This window comes from Rhinatrema bivittatum, chromosome 16 (assembly GCF_901001135.1).
Source record: "Rhinatrema bivittatum chromosome 16, aRhiBiv1.1, whole genome shotgun sequence".
Classification (NCBI taxonomy): domain Eukaryota; kingdom Metazoa; phylum Chordata; class Amphibia; order Gymnophiona; family Rhinatrematidae; genus Rhinatrema; species Rhinatrema bivittatum.
This window is the reverse complement of record NC_042630.1, coordinates 11,671,902-11,688,722: the sequence shown is the minus strand read 5'-3', so window position 1 is coordinate 11,688,722 and position 16,821 is coordinate 11,671,902. Positions and strand designations below refer to the sequence as shown.

The following is a 16,821-nucleotide window of genomic DNA, read 5'->3' as shown; positions in this document are numbered from 1 at the left end:
AGAAATGGTCCTAATGATCCTGTTGTATTTCCATTGGCATTGTTATTGCCTTGTTTCTAGGTTTTTATTTAGTTATGAAAGTATTATCATGTAAATCGCCTAGTGCCTATGTGCTGGCAATCTGAGTGGTGGCTTTGGCCCCGTAGGCGGGTACAGATTGGTTGCTTTATAAGTCAAATATTGGTGTGCAGTGGCTGCTTCTCCCCTATAAAGAGAAAGTCCACACCCCCCACACTCCAACCAGAATTCAATGGGATTCCTGGATGAATCCGGGCTGCTGGAAATCGGTAGTAGCCTTCCTTAACCAGCAGGGTCCGGTAATTCAGCTGGAAAGGTGATGACGGAAAAAAAAGCACAAAGAGAATGTACAGCAACGAACTTATCAGGGGAAACAAATTGTACTTACTGCTCTTGTACAGGAAGTTATCGGTGGTTCCCCAGATCCAGCCGCACAAACATAACACTGTTTTAATCAGGAGCTTTGCTATAGGTATCACAAGACCTGAAAAGAGAGATTAAAAAAAAAAAAAATAAATAACCACTGCCATTTCAGACTTCCAAAAAGATGAAGTACAGGAAGGCAATGAACAAAAATGCAGTTTGTGATTCTATGGCAACTGTGAAAAAAAATGATTATAATGCAGAATAAGTAAAATAATAATGGTGAGGTCAATATTCAAAAGTCGTTTAGATGGATGACTCACAAGTAATGCACCTAAATGGCAAGTTGTGCCATATTCAGCCACTTCTCTGGCTAAATTATAGTCGGTTGTCGTAATCCGACCATGATTTAGCCACAGATAAAATAAGTCATTCCGGGAGTGTTCAAGGGAGTGCCAAAGTTATCCAAGTTTCAGATGTATCCAGCTAATCAGTTAGCTGGGATAGCTTTAGACCTGCTTCAGAGTAGGCCTAAAGTTGTCCGGCTTTGTGTGGCCAGATACCCTGCCACTTAGCTGCATATCTTCAAAAGATGTCCGGTTAAGTGGCCATCCATTTTAAAAGGAAAAAAAAACAAACAAACCATCCAAGGGCCTCCTGCCCCAATTCTCCCTCCCCCCCCCCCCCCACTAGAAAAGTCCAACCATCTACTTACCTGACCAATACCCCCAACCCCCCTGAAATGTTAAAATAAAACAGTTACTAACACTCGTCCAGCCTTCCTCCCTTCCTGCTAACTGAATACATCACCAAATATTGCATTCCCAGCCTCCCCATGATCCCACTCTCTCACTCAGCCAGTACCTTTATAGGGGCCCCTCTTCTTTATTACAGGGATCACAATATAATGTGATCCTAGGTACTTACATTATTGCTCTAATAATAATTCTTAAAGCATAAGCTTAGGCTTCGAGCATTATTACCAGAGCAACCCTGGGAGAACGTTCACTCCAGAGAGCTCCACCCTGGTGGGAGATGTTAGATTCAGAGTCTTAAGACCACAGAAACCAGTGGCAAATATGAAATCTCAGAGACCTGAGTAGGGGAGGATAGCGTCCATGAAACGGGGCTTAGGGAAACTTCGGCCTTGTCATGCTTATGCCAGTTTGAGTGGCAGATGATCACTGGACATGAGCATCGATGGGGCCAAAAAGCAAAGTAGATGTTGAAGGTAAATTAGATTTAACTTTCCTCCTCCCCTCCTCCCCATTAATGACAGCAAAGCTGATATAAGCTGTTGCCTTGCCAATGTTATAGGGCTTGAGAGGGGGGGGGAGGGGAGGAGGTGCCAAAAGATGATGTCAGCACCACAAAGAAAGGAGGGAGAGAAGAAGAGAATTCTAGTCTAGTTAAACAAATAAGTATGGGTGTAGCTTGCTTGTTGCGGTGGTTACTACCTCTAACTAATCCAGCTTGATATTTCATATTTCACTTGGATGCAGCTCTATCACTGCTCTCTGCATTAATGGTGGGAGTGAAAGGGAAATAGAACCAAGGGTTGCTAAGAGCCAAGAGAAACAAATAAGTATGAAAGGAAAGAAGTGTGAAGCTTGCTGGGCAGACTGGATGGGCCGATTGGTCTTCTTCTGCCGTCATTTCTATGTTTCTATGTATATAAGTTGCCCCATGGTCTTGGGGTATCTCTCCTTCTCAACTTCTACTTCCACCTCTTTCTTCTGGGTAATTTTCCCCAACTAAAACAATGCACGTACTTTTGAAATTACAAAAGTAGGTATATTTTTGCCACTACCACCCTCTGGGCATCTTCTTCTAATGCAGGTATAAGTAGTGTATCCAGACGAATTTTAAAGGTCCTATGCGTGCATCAATCAGGGGATGCACAATTAAGTCGGACTGGTGCATGCCGAGCAAATTTTAAAAGTCATCCGGATATGCACGTCTCTCCTGCTACACGCGCAAATAAAAATTCTTCAAGAAGGGTCTGGATATAGGTGTGTCAGGCCCCGGCTAAGACATGAGTTCTTAAATATTTACGCAGTGACGCGTGCCGCATAACCTTACTTCTGGATGGCATGTAAGTAATAAAAGAAATCAAGGCAGATCAGGAAGGTTTTAAAGGTTGGGGGTTAACAGGGGGGAAGGAATCTATTAAACTAGGAGTGGGGTTTGGAAGTCCTATCCCTTAACTGGGTGAATTGGGAATGAACTGATAAAACGGAAAAGGCGTTCAGACTTCCAAAAAGATGAAGTACACTTAAAATTGGGCACACATGTGCATGCAGCCTGCTTACTTCATAACGTGTGCGCATACACGCGTACATGTTATAAAACAGCCGCATCCCTGGGCGCAGGCCGACAAACGTGTGCACATGTGCTCCCACATGCCGGTATGAAAATTATAGTCTTACAGAACCAACTTACCAACAGCAAATTTTATGCAGGTAAAATGGATTTTATCTGCAGAAGTCACTTTGGAAATTTCTATGGATGTGAATTCATTAGAAACAAGATGAGAAATTTCAATATTTTTGTTTTATTTCATCTTAAGACGTGGCGGTTTAAACAAGCTTTTCCGGACCTATCATAAATGCCTCCTCGCCAACTTCAAGGATGCAGCCACACCAGTTATCTGTAAATAACTCTATATGATGTTAAATCATTTCTGTATTTCGCTCTTCTCCCAGTTCGATCCTCCTTGTTTTTTGTAACTGCAATTTCTTCTGCACAAGTTCCAGTTTTATTGTATTTTGCACCCCCTGTTCAACTGTAAACCGGCATGATATGATTGCATCATGAAAGCCGGTATTTAAAAACCATAAATAAATAAATAAATAAATAAATAAATAAATCTTTAAAAAAAAAAAAAAAACAGCATGTGCAGCCTACCTTGGGATCTCCCTCTTCCACCTCGTAAAATTATAATACAAAGCCCTGCTATGTCTTTTCCCCATCTCCACTATCCACCCAGAGCACGCCCCCAGCTTTATCAATAAGCGTAAGCATTTTCACAGGGCAGGAGTGATCCCCATAAGACGAAAACAGCAAAATAATTCTAAAGGGCATGGGATAAGCACTGTGGATCCCTAAAGGCTAGAGGATGGAAATGAAGAAAAGTGTGCCTGGGGGTAACTTGCTGGTGTGGCTGTTACTACCCTTAACCAATAAGCCTGATACTTTTCATACAACTCTCAACATTGCTCTTTGCTTCAACGGCAAGAGGTATCAGGGAGCTGGACTCAGACAGCAGACAACAAGAGCCCTGGGTTTTACGGTCTGCAAATCTGTTAAGCTTGGCGGTAACCTGCCCGGCACAGCAGATACTACCATAAGCTTGCTGGGCAGACCGGATGGACCATTTGATCCTTTTCTGCCGTCATTTCAAAGTCTCTATGCTTTAACCTGCCACATTGGTGCTCTGGCACCATTTTGAATAGAGGAACAGCAGGCCAGGTGCATATGAAGATCACCCCTGCCCCGTGAAGAGACTTGGTTGTCGGTAATCTGGGAGGTCCGGGTGGGTAAGGGAATGGAGAAAACCAGTGAGATTTTATTTTATAGAATTGTAATTTTTTTTTCCAGCGATGGGGAGAAGTGGGGAAGGCCAGGGTTGATTGTTTCATTTAAAAAAAACCCCAAAAAACAAAACCTAAATATATTTTTTAAATAAAATGAATTGAAAGCACTCATCAGCAAAATAAAATAAAAAACATTCCTTTGCACACCCCTAGAAATTGCCCTCATAGTGATATCTATCCAGAAGTCTGAAATAAGATTGTTATAGAACATGTCTTCTTTTTTTTGCTTGCTAACCATTCCACTGTACTTCCTTTCACTCTAGTGCTCGCCATCCCTATCCCTTTTCTCCCTCTATAGCAAACAAATCCAAGTATTTAGTCCACTGCTCTCATTTTCACACATTCGCCATCTTTTATCTTGCCTGTGTGTCTTGACTAGATTGTGAGCTTCATAGAACAATATATTCATCTGTACAGTGCTGCATAAATGGGTTGTAGTAGTAGTAGTAGTAGTAGTAGTTACTGCAAGTGGCTTTGAAAATTGCCCTATGTGAATTTATTAGATGGAATGGAATTGTTGACAGATAACAGCCTGGTCTGATTTTATGGACGTGCTATGGGTTTAGTAGTGCTGGTGAGAGTGGTTACAGCCCACTCTCACCAGCTCTAAGCGGTGATGTCATCATCCAAGCGGTGATGTCATCATCCATCACATGATCTCTCTCTCTCGTTGCCGCCTTTCACACTACCATCATTTCTAGACCTTTGTTCCACGATCTCGCCGACCTCCGCCTCCCAGCACGCAACTCTGTTTTTTTTGTTTTGTTGTTTTGTTTTAAAGTGACCATCTGCCCTTGCATCATGCTACTCCGCCCGGTCTACTTCCAGTGCCCTAGGTGGTCACCTATACCTCCTACGGGCCCTGGGATTTAGCCATTAACTGCAGCACTTTACAACGAAACAAGAAATTCCACGCAGAATTAATGGAGCTACATTCTTGAATGCACAATAGTTGTGAATCACAAAATAATCCATTAAACCTTAAATTCATCTGTTATCAGAACAGATTGTTTTCAGAAGTTTATACCTTTCATTAGACACAATCTGAAAAGAATACAGTTTCTCCAAGACCAAGAGGGCTACCAAAAAGTCAGCACCATGATGAGGGCATCACAGGTCACATTCATAAAGTAGGTGCAGCATCACCTAATATTTATTTTATTTTTTATAGTCCACCTTTCTCAGTGATACTGTAAAGGCAGATTACATTATTAAAGCATCAAACATTGAAATATTAAGACATAATGGGGCAGATTTTCAAAGGGTTATGCGCGTAACCCCTGAAAAGCTGCCCTTTTTCGGGGGTTCTAGGTAGGGCTGTGCGGCCCTGCCACTGTGCTCGGGATCGCGGGACGGCTGTTGGCTGGCGCGCGTAACTTCTTCAACAAAGGTAAGGGGGGTTCTAGGTAGGGCTGGGGGGTGGGCTTAGGTAGGGGAGGGGAGGGGAAGGGAAGGTGCGGGGGGGCGGAAGGAAAGTTCCCTCCGAGGCCGCTCCGATTTCAGAGCGGTCTTGGAGGGAACGGAAGCAGGCTGCGCAGCTCGGCGCGTGCAAGTTGCACAATTGTGCACCCCCTTGCACGCACCGACCCTGGATTTTATAACATGCGTGTGGCTGCGCGCGCATGTTATAAAATCGGGCATAGATTTGTTTGTGCCGGGTTGCGTGAAGAAATCTGCGCCCGCGCACAGGTTTTAAAATCTGCCCCAATATATACATTGACAAAAATAAGAAAATAATATACAGTAAAACTAGATTGGAAATGAAAAGGATATCATCTAAACCTATGACAATATATATATATAATTAGAACCATGAGCTACCATGCTCTAATTCAGAGGTTATGAATATTTTCCCCTTTATACCTTGCATACTCTTCAATCATCAATGGATTTTACTCAAAGCTGCCTGTGTACTAAGATAACCAAGGAATTGGATCGAGGAAGAGCACTCAATGTCATCTACTTGGATTTCAGCAAAGCTTTTGATACGGTCCCGCATAGGAGACTGGTAAATAAAATGAGAAGCTTAGGAGTGAGTGCCGAGGTGGTGGCCTGGATTGCAAACTGGTTGACGGACAGAAGACAATGTGTGATGGAAAATGGAACTCTCTCTGAAGAGAGAGCGGTTTTAAGCAGTGTACAACAAGGATCGGTGTTGGGACCGATCCTGTTCAGAATCTTTGTGAGCCACATTGCGGATGGGATAGAACGTAAGGTTTGTCTTTTTGCGGATGACACTAAGATCTGCAACAGAGTGGACACGCCGGAAGGAGTGGAGAGAATGAGACGGGATTTAAGTAAGCTGGAAGAGTGGTCGAAGATATGGCAGCTGAAATTCAATGCCAAGAAGTGCAGAGTCATGCATATGGGGAGTGGAAATCCAAATGAACTGTATTTGATGTGGGGAGAAGGGCTGATGTGCACAGAGCAGGAAAGAGACCTTGGGATGATGATGTCTAATGATCTGAAGTCGGCGAGACAATGTGACAAGGCGATAGCTAAAGCCAGAAGAATGCTGGGCTGCATAGAGAGAGGAATATCGAGTAAGAAAAGGGAAGTGATTATCCCCTTGTACAGGTCCTTGGTGAGGCCTCACCTGGAGTACTGTGTTCAGTTCTGGAGACCATATCTTGGAGGCGGTCCAGAGAAAGGCGACCAAAAAGGTGGCAGGTCTTCATCGAATGACTTATGAGGAGAGATTGAAGAATCTAAATATGTACATCCTGGAGGAAAGGAGGAGCAGAGGTGATATGATACAGACTTTCAGATACTTGAAAGGTTTTAATGATCCAAAGACAACGACAAACCTTTTCTGTCAGAAAAAAATCAACAGAACCAGAGGTCACGATTTGAAGCTCCAGGGAGGAAGACTCAGAACCAATGTAGGAAGATTTTCTTCACAGAGAAGGTGGTGGATGCCTGGAATGCCCTTCTGGAGGAAGTGGTGAAGACCAGAACTGTGAAGGACTTCAAAGGGGTGTGGGATAAACACTGTGGATCCATAAAGTCTAGAGGATGTGAATGAAGAGTGGGTGGCTCGCAGGAATGACGGCTACTACCTGGAGATTATACCCTTATTCAATAAACATACACACGGTTAATGTGACTCCAACATTGCTCTAAGACTCCAACATTGCTTTAAGCTTCAACAGCAAGAGGAAATGTGGATAAAAGGATTTGCATTCACAAAAAAGCGGGGAGTAGCTTGCTTATTACGGCGGTTACTACACCAAACTAAATAAGCCTGATAATTCACTTTCAATGCATATCCAGCATAGCTCTCTGCTTCAACAGCAGGGGAGAAAGACTGATAGTTCACGCATATCCAGCATAGCTCTCTGCTTCAACGGCAGGGGGAATGAAGAAAAGTGGATCTTTATACAGACAACATCCAACAAGGACTGAATTACATAGTCTGGGTAAACAAATAAGCATGGGTGTAGCTTGCTTATTGCGGCGGTTACTACCCCTAACTAATTAGGCTAGATATTTCACTTAGATGCAGTTCCAACACTGCTCTCTACATTAAGGGGCGGATTTTCAGAGCCCTGCTCGCGTAAATCCGCCCAAAACCGGGCGGATTTACGCGAGCAGGGCCCTGCGCGCCGGGAAGCCTATTTTACATAGGCCTCCCGGCGCGCGCAGAGCCCCGGGACTCACGTAAGTCCCGGGGTTCTCAGAGGGGGGCGTGTCGGGGGCGTGTCGGGGGGCGGGCCCGGTCGTCGCGGCGTTCCGGGGGCGTCGGCAGCGTTTTGGGGGCGGGTATGGGGGCGTGGCTACGGCCCGGGGGCGTGGCCGCGCCCTCCGTACCCGCCCCCAGGTCGCGGCCCGGCGCGCAGCAGGCCCGCTGGCGCGCGGGGATTTACGTCTCCCTCCGGGAGGCGTAAATCCCCCGACAAAGGTAAGGGGGGGGTGTAGACAGGGCCGGGTGGGTGGGATAGGTAGGGGAAGGGAGGGTAAGGTGAGGGGAGGGCAAAGGAAAGTTCCCTCCGAGGCCGCTCCGATTTCGGAGCGGCCTTGGAGGGAACGGGGGGAGGCAGCGCGGCTCGGCGCGCGCAGGCTATACAAAATCGATAGCCTTGCGCGCGCCGATCCAGGATTTTAGTGGATACGCCCGGCTCCGCGCGTATCTACTAAAATCCAGCGTACTTTTGCTTGAGTCTGATGCGCAAGCAAAAGTAGGCTGATCGCGCTTCTTTTAAAATCTACCCCTAATGGTGTGGGTGGAAGAGAAATAGAATCAAGAGGTTACTAAGAGCCAAGAGAAACAGATAAGTATGAGAAAAAAAAAAGTGTGAAACTTGCTGGGCAGACTGGATGGGCCATTTGGTCTTCGTCTGCCGTCATTTCTATGTTTCTGTAAGTGTAAAGGTCCATTCAGCTGCTAATGAGTTTTCAAGCACTACTAACCTCCAAACTCCAAAGCCAGAAGTAACTTCAGTGTGGCAGCCAGATGTGCCTTTTCTACTCCATCATTTGTATCCCATCTATCATTCATCAGTTTCACCAGCTGGGCGGAAGCTGTATCATGAACCACTATTGAAACAAAATCCACAGTTAAGTGAGATGGGAGTAAGGACACATGGCATTAACGTTTTGCTTAAAATTAGGCTTAAGCCTCCTACCATTCAGAGAAGTTATCAGATTCTCTAGCACAGCCTTGCTGACGTTTACGGGTCCATTAATAGCATCCTCAAGTTTCAAGGTAGATGAAAGAAATTCAGCATATTTTCCTATGACTGTAAACAAAAGTAATCCATGTGGGTCTTTTATTAAAATAAAAGTCAAGGTCAATATATGAAGCTTTAAAATCAATTTCTGGCAGAGGGGGTGGGGGTCATAAAGGGTGAAATCACCATCCTAGCCATCGCCATCCTCTCCTTCTCATATCACCCTCATCATCGTCACCGAGGGCAGCAATACCCATTTTCACCACCCCGAACAACTGACATCAATATCGCTGACTTGAATCTCCAACTGCTCCCTATAAATATCCCAAAAGTGGGCATCTTTCTCACCATCACTGAGAGACATCGCCTGGGGGAATCCTAAAATGCAGATGGTTTTAAAGTTTCTTTTGGCATACTACACTCCAGAATTTCTGTAGGGTAGCAACGCTGACTGCAGGAGAGATTCTTCCCTACCATGAAAAATAATCTGTATATTTTTTTTATTTTATTTTTAGATTTTAACAAATACAAATAAGTATTTTACAAAAAGAAATTTTGATAAGCATTGATTACAAACTTAAACCATGCAAATTTACATAACAGATTCCATTAATCTCAATGCCTTATTCATAATCACAACTTATAATTACTGGTGGGAGATTACGTTTTGAGGAGTTAAATCAGAAAAAAATTATGTAGCATTGGTATAACCCCTCCCCCTCCCCCAAAAAAAACAAAAAATACCCTACGGTGCTTACTTCATTTAAGGCTCTGTGGGTCCAACTGGTATGGGAAAAGAATCAATAAAAGATCTAAGGTGTTCTGGGGCGAAAAATATGTAGCAGTCATTCCCTAACCGGAGTCATTGTGAAGGAGCTGCTCCGATATTCCTGAATCTTGTGGAAAATTCCTGCTTCAGTGTCTTACAAAATTGGAATAATACATAGTAAGATGCTAGCAAAACACAAAGGAAAAATAAGGGTTTTTCCCTCCATACCTACGCAGTTATCTGAGCAGAAGCTTATTACCAACTTCACGACTCTGACTACGGGGAGAGAAGGGGGGAAGTAGCCTTGCTGCGGCTCCGACAGGAGGAGACTCGGAGCTTCCTGAGGCAGAGGTTTCCCTCAGCTCCCCCCCCGGCGAGCAAACCTCCGGCCGAGAGGGGCACATCATCGCCAGTGGACCTGCAGGAGACACCGACAGTTCATTTCGGTGACTCGAGGCTGCAGGGAGAAGGAAGTGTGGCGTCTGCACAGCTGGAGGCATCGAGAGTACTGCCAGGGGGGAACCCAAAGGCGGCTAGCCGGTCAGCAACGACATTTCCAAGCACCGGAGCAGTACCATCATTATCCGGTGAGTCAGTGGCGGCCCCTATTAAAAGCCGGCAGTGGTCACGCTAGGGGCTCTGTTGGAACTTACAGCGGCTTTAGCTGTTGAAGTTAAAACCGCAAATTTGAAACTGGAGCAGTTAAGCCTCCTCCTTGAATGCACGTTTGGGTGAACAACAGCAGTCTTTGCAAAGTGGAGAATAAAAAAAGTGGAAAAAATGGAAATGGAGGTTAAAAGTATACAAGATTTCAACCAAGCCACTATTAAGGGCAGGACGGCATTGTCACGAAGATTGGAACTTTTGGAAAATTGGAATCGGAGGTTAAATCTCAGGTTAATAACATTTCCTAGGATTATGGGGTAATTGTCCATTCTGACTTTTAAAAGGTACCTCCGAGAGATTCTTCAAATGACTGAGAATGACATTCTAATATTAAATAAAGTATACTTTATATCTGGATCATCAGATGAAAGGGAAGGAAATAGGGAACAAAATGTATTGGATCTAAATAATTTGACGATGTTTTTGGAATCATCTGTACTTGAAGACATTGATTGCTCTACTTTGATTGTTTCCTTAGTAACTGAAAATGATATAAGTAAAATAATGACTAGGTACTTTCGTAATTTAAATTCCCCTTTTCATGGGTCATTAGTCCGCATGTTTCCTGATATATCTAAAGTAACTCAGGAAAGACGCAGGGGCTTTCTCGCTATGAAACGGGAAACTGTTTCCTTAGGTGCTACTTTTTTGCTCCGTTACCCATGCAAGTGTGTTGTAATCTGAATTTTTAACCTGGCGGGCTGGCTGATCTCATGCAAGAAGTAGTGAAAAGGAAAGTAAGAATGAAATGCATACTATTTTAAATTAACATGAAACATATAATATGTAAATGATAAGAACATACCAGGCACTCCTGACAAAAGATTAATAGGCGCCGGATTCGTAGATGGTGCATAGGGATCTACCAGGAGCTCAAACATCTTTTCTTTAAAATGAACATAAACAATACATTTATTACAAGATAAACCCATCCTTTTTTTTTCCTTCTATAACATAAATAACAAGCAGTTTGGATCAAGCTTTACTTGGCTGCTTGTTGAGTTATCGATTTCCAGTGGCATTGTAAGGGGGGTTGTGCACATGCATGATCAACTATAGAGGCCAACCCTCTCATGCCCCATCGGCTTCCATCTTGAGCAAGGATGATTCAAGATTAAATTTCAGATTTGATCTGGGAAAATGTGTTGCCCTTTTTAAGAAGAAATCCTGATTGGTATCAACTAGTTTGGATTTGTTTGCAAAGGAAAATATGCTCAGGTGTATGAAACAATCATTAAAACATTAAGGCAAGTCACACTTTGCTGCCTAACCTTAGGGAGGATATTTTGTAAAAGCTTGCATATATTTGCAGGCTAGGGATGTGAATCGTTTTTCAACGATTAAAATTATCGTCCGATAATGTTTATATCGTCTTAAATCGTTATAGAACACGATACAATAGAAATTCTAACGATTTATCGTTAAAAATCGTTAAATCGTGTTAGTGCGCACTAACTCGAGTTAGTGCGCACTAACTCCCCGTTAGTGCGCACTAACTCGATTTAGTGCGCACTAACTGAAAATGATACAAATAAACACTTTCCAGGTCACTGAAGGTCAGTTAGGAATGAATATGTGTTCCTATTGGCTGGCTGCCCTCTTATCTATTGATGTTACCAAGGTTACCACTGAGGTGATGGTTGGGGGGATGGGAAATGGAACTGGAAACTAACGAACACCAACAGAAAATGAAACAAAGTGTTCACACTTCCCAGGTCAGTAAAGGTCACTTAGGAATGAATATGTATGTATGTATTCCTATTGGCTGGCTGTGCTCTTATCTATTGATGTTACCAATATGGTTGGGGGGATGTGAAATGGAAACAGTTGGAAGCTTGACAAAAAAAGTAATGTAATGATCAGCACTCACCTGACTAGAACTTGTTTGTTTATTATTTTTGTTAGCAGGCACCTGAAATGCTAGTGCATGTTGAATTTGCCAATCACTGTGCATTTTAGAAAGGTGGTCCTGGCTGGAACTGTACACAGTTCAAATATATGTAATTGATTGTTGGTAAGTGTATTTTTTAAGTAGCCACACTGGCACCAGTATGTTTACTTTTCCTCCTACTTAACTCACTAGCTCAGCTTTGTAAGAAGGGCTTCTCTGCTTGTGTGTTGTTTTTGTTTGGTGTGAGGAGAGCAGAAACATCAGATCTTTATTCAATCTACTACAGTCATCTCTTACAGTGCCCTATCCCTATTAATACCAGGAGTGTTGTGATCTTCCTGCACACAGTGCCCTAACCCTGATACCAGTCTGAGACAGCTCCCTCCCTGCATTACTAGTGAGAGGCTGGCTTCACAGACAGGGGGGAGCTGCCTGACCCTCACTCCTGACTTCCCCCATGTCCCAGCTAGTGAATGGTGTGTGGGTGAGGGGGGGGGGGGGAGGATGGTGAAGTCTGAGACAGCTCCCTCCCTGCATTACTAGTGAGAGGCTGGCTTCACAGACAGGGGGGGAGCTGCCTGACCCTCACTCCTGACTTCCCCCATGTCCCAGCTAGTGAATGGTGTGTGGGTGAGGGGGGGGGGGAGGATGGTGAAGTCTGAGACAGCTCCCTCCCTGCATTACTAGTGAGAGGCTGGCTTCACAGACAGGGGGGAGCTGCCTGACCCTCACTCCTGACTTCCCCATGTCCCAGCTAGTGAATGGTGTGTGGGTGAGGGGGGGGGGGAGGATGGTGAAGTCTGAGACAGCTCCCTCCCTGCATTACTAGTGAGAGGCTGGCTTCACAGACAGGGGGGGAGCTGCCTGACCCTCACTCCTGACTTCCCCCATGTCCCAGCTAGTGAATGGTGTGTGGGTGAGGGGGGGGGAGGATGGTGAAGTCTGAGACAGCTCCCTCCCTGCATTACTAGTGAGAGGCTGGCTTCACAGACAGGGGGGGAGCTGCCTGACCCTCACTCCTGACTTCCCCCATGTCCCAGCTAGTGAATGGTGTGTGGGTGAGGGGGGGGGGGAGGATGGTGAAGTCTGAGACAGCTCCCTCCCTGCATTACTAGTGAGAGGCTGGCTTCACAGACAGGGGGGAGCTGCCTGACCCTCACTCCTGACTTCCCCCATGTCCCAGCTAGTGAATGGTGTGTGGGTGAGGGGGGGGGGGGGGGGGATGGTGAAGTCTGAGACAGCTCCCTCCCTGCATTACTAGTGAGAGGCTGGCTTCACAGACAGGGGGGAGCTGCCTGACCCTCACTCCTGACTTCCCCCATGTCCCAGCTAGTGAATGGTGTGTGGGTGAGGGGGGGGGGGGAGGATGGTGAAGTCTGACAGCTCCCTCCCTGCATTACTAGTGAGAGGCTGGCTTCGCAGACAGGGGGGAGCTGCCTGACCCTCACTCCTGACTTCCCCCATGTCCCAGCTAGTGAATGGTGTGTGGGTGAGGGGGGGGGAGGATGGTGAAGTCTGAGACAGCTCCCTCCCTTCATTACTAGTGAGAGGCTGGCTTCACAGACAGGGGGGAGCTGCCTGACCCTCACTCCTGACTTCCCCCATGTCCCAGCTAGTGAATGGTGTGTGGGTGAGGGGGGGGGGGGGAGGATGGTGAAGTCTGAGACAGCTCCCTCCCTGCATTACTAGTGAGAGGCTGGCTTCACAGACAGGGGGGAGCTGCCTGACCCTCACTCCTCCGGGGTATTGTGATCTTCCTGCACACAGTGCCCTATCCCTGATACCAGGGGTGTTGTGATCTTCCTGCATGCAGTGCCCTATCCCTATTAATACCAGGAGTGTTGTGATCTTCCTGCATGCAGTGCCCTATCCCTATTAATACCAGGAGTGTTGTGATCTTCCTGCATGCAGTGCCCTATCCCTGATACCGGGATGTGTGCAAGAAGATCACAACACCCCCGGTATCAGGAATAGGGCACTGTGTGCAGGAAGATCACAACACCCCCAGTATCAGGAATAGGGCACTGTGTGCAGGAAGATCACAACACCCCTGGTATTAGGGATAGGGCACTGTGTGCAGGAAGATCACAACACTCCTGGTATTAATAGGGATAGGGCACTGTGTGCAGGAAGATCACAATACCCCTGGTATCAGGGTTAGGGCACAAGTTCTAGTCACATTGACTGATCACATTACTTGTTTTGTCAAGCTACCAACTGTTTCCATTTCCCATCCCCCATATACTGTCAGTAGGAAACTTGGTAACATGAATAAATAAGAGGGCAGCCAATAGGAATACATATTCATTCCTAAACTGACCTTAACTGACCTGAAAAGTGTCAAATTGTATCATTTTCAGTTAGTGCGCACTAACTCCCAGTTAGTGCGCACTAACTCCCGTTAGTGCGCACTAACTCGAGTTAGTGCGCACTAATCGGAAAAAACGATTTTTAACGATTTTTTAACTAAAAAATCGTGCCTAAGACGATTTTCTTGCCCTGCCACATGATTTCTATCGTTAAGACGATATGGAAAACGATTCACATCCCTATTGCAGGCTGTTACACTCATTCTTCACACCGGTTTTCAAAGTAAACATATCCTCACAGTGGCTTATGCGCTTAAGTGGCTTGTTAGAAGATTGCCCTGACTTTGTGTGGCTAAACTTAGGTGTGCATGTGTCATGTATGCGTGGCATTTCGAACAGAATGAGCAGATGTTTTCCCAGGGGCAAGGTCCGGGAATTGTTGAAAACAATGTGCGTTCAATGTCCAAAAAATGTTCCATCTAAGACTAGGTGGGTAGATTTTGGTGGATAGTTTTCTAAGTAACCTTATCAACGCAACTTTGCCTAGAAAATCGGTGTAACTTATGTAATTTATTTTGCCTGTGTTGTTTTACTTTGCTGTCAATTGTATTTTATATTAAAATTGTAATCTGCTTAGCATAACATTGTTTTAATATAAGCAGAAAAAACATATTTTACATAAACAAAATAAATAAAGAAATGTTGCTATATGCTGGGCTATCTTATGCCAGCTGTTTCCAATTTACCATGACTGAGGGCAAGTTTGAAAGCCATGTGCCTGGGTAAAGGGCAGCCTGCATGAATTAATTAATTAGCTGTCTGATAATTTCCCTCTTTCAATGTGGCTGGGCATGGACGTCATTGCACAACTCGCATATGTTTGGCCACGTATAGTGGTTGCCTTCCCAGGGGCGTGTTTCAAAGCAGGGAATGAAAACAGCACACGTCGGCGGCACTTGCAACTCTTCGCACCTGCACCATGTCTCAAAGCAGAACAACCGGATTACATTCCCTTTCAAAACTGTTGCAATTGATTTATTTCTGTCATCACGACAACTCTATCCTCCATCCCTCCCACCACATTTTTATAATTGAAATTTTGATACCGTACCTATTATAAGTTTCGTCGTCGCTTCGAGGTCAGCCAGTGCGGTGGAACATATTGCTAAAAAAAAAAAGTGAGAATAGTACAAGACACATGTAAATTACAGTCAAGATAAAACACACATACATACCAACAAGCACATTAAGGGGTAGATTTTAAAAAGGTAACGCCCGTAAATCCTGGGGATTTATGCTTGTGATCGGCCTTACGCGCGCCGGGCCTATTTTAAAAGGCCCAGTCATGCACGTAAATCCCCGGGACGTGTGTATGTCCCAGGGCATCAGGGAGTGGGCGGGCAGGGGGACGGGGAGTGGGCGAGTCGGTCCAGGGAGGGCACCTGCGCGCTGATGTTATAAAATTGTGCATCCATGTGTGCGTGCCGGGTGGCACATGCGCAACTTTATAAAACCTACCCCTTAGGTTATATGGTGTTGATGCTGTGTCAAAGGAAATGGTGAATATCTGGCAGCTGTTTAATTGTTTGTTTTGTTGCATTGTTTTTAAATAACTGTTTTTTAAAACCACTGTGTATGCTGTTTTGAACCCCCACCTTGAACTATGGAGGACGAAGGTAAAAAAAAAAAGAATTTAAATAAATAAAAGTATAGGGGTAGATTTTAAAAGGTGCGCGCAGGAGTAGATTTGTTCCCGCAACCGGGCGCGAACAAATCTACTCCCGATTTTATAACACGCGCGCGCTGCCGCACACATGTTATAAAAACACAGGGTCGGCGCGCGCAAGGCTGCGCAAAATCGGCAGCCTGCACGCACCGAGCCGCGCGGCCATCCTCTGTTCCCTCCGAGGCCGCTCCGAAATCAGAGCGGCCTCGGAGGGAACTTTCCTTCCGGCCCCCCCCCCTCCCACCTTTCCCTCCCTTCCCCTACCTAACCCACCCCCCCCCAGCCCTAACTAATTCCCCCCACCTTTTATTTTACAAGTTACTCCTGCCCGGAATGCCCCTGGGCAGGAGCTACGACCTCGGCCCCGCCCCTGGAACGCCTCCGATGATGCGCCGGCCACGACACGCCCCTGACACGCCCCCCAGGAAAGCCCCGTGACTTACGCGCATCCGGGGCTTGCGCGCGCCGCCGAGCCTATGCAAGATAGGCTCGGCGCGCGCAGGGGGTGGAAGGGGCAGCTATTCAGGGGTTAAGCGCGTATCTTACGCGTGTAACCCTTTGAAAATCTGCCCCCCCCCCCTAGTGCAAGCATCGTGAATTTTTCGTAACTTTGCTGCTTTGTTTGTTGGTTCCTTAATTGTTTCATTTGCTTTGTTAAATTTTAGCATGCGCCTAATTTTTCAGAGCACTACAGTCCAGTTATCTTTTTGTTTCCATAAATTAGTGCACACTAAACTGTTTTGGTGCATGCTAATTCAAAATATTGCATGCCACCGATTTTAGTGTGCTCTAAAAACTTAGCATGCATTCATT

The 16,821-nt window shown here is 45.5% G+C and overlaps 1 protein-coding gene across 2 annotated transcripts in view; it reads right to left on the bottom strand.

The window, feature by feature from the left end:
• LOC115078071 (cytosolic phospholipase A2 gamma-like) overlaps positions 1-16,821 on the bottom strand; it is a 50,807-nt gene that overhangs the window by 9,200 nt on the left and 24,786 nt on the right. For both annotated transcript variants that reach the window (XM_029580691.1, XM_029580693.1), the window contains exons 9-13: positions 15,394-15,447; positions 10,888-10,968; positions 8,603-8,716; positions 8,388-8,513; positions 407-502 (exon numbers count right to left, since the gene is read on the bottom strand). In XM_029580691.1, coding sequence (XP_029436551.1) covers positions 407-502; positions 8,388-8,513; positions 8,603-8,716; positions 10,888-10,968; positions 15,394-15,447 — 471 coding nt within the window. The remainder of the gene's footprint in view (positions 1-406; positions 503-8,387; positions 8,514-8,602; positions 8,717-10,887; positions 10,969-15,393; positions 15,448-16,821) is intronic.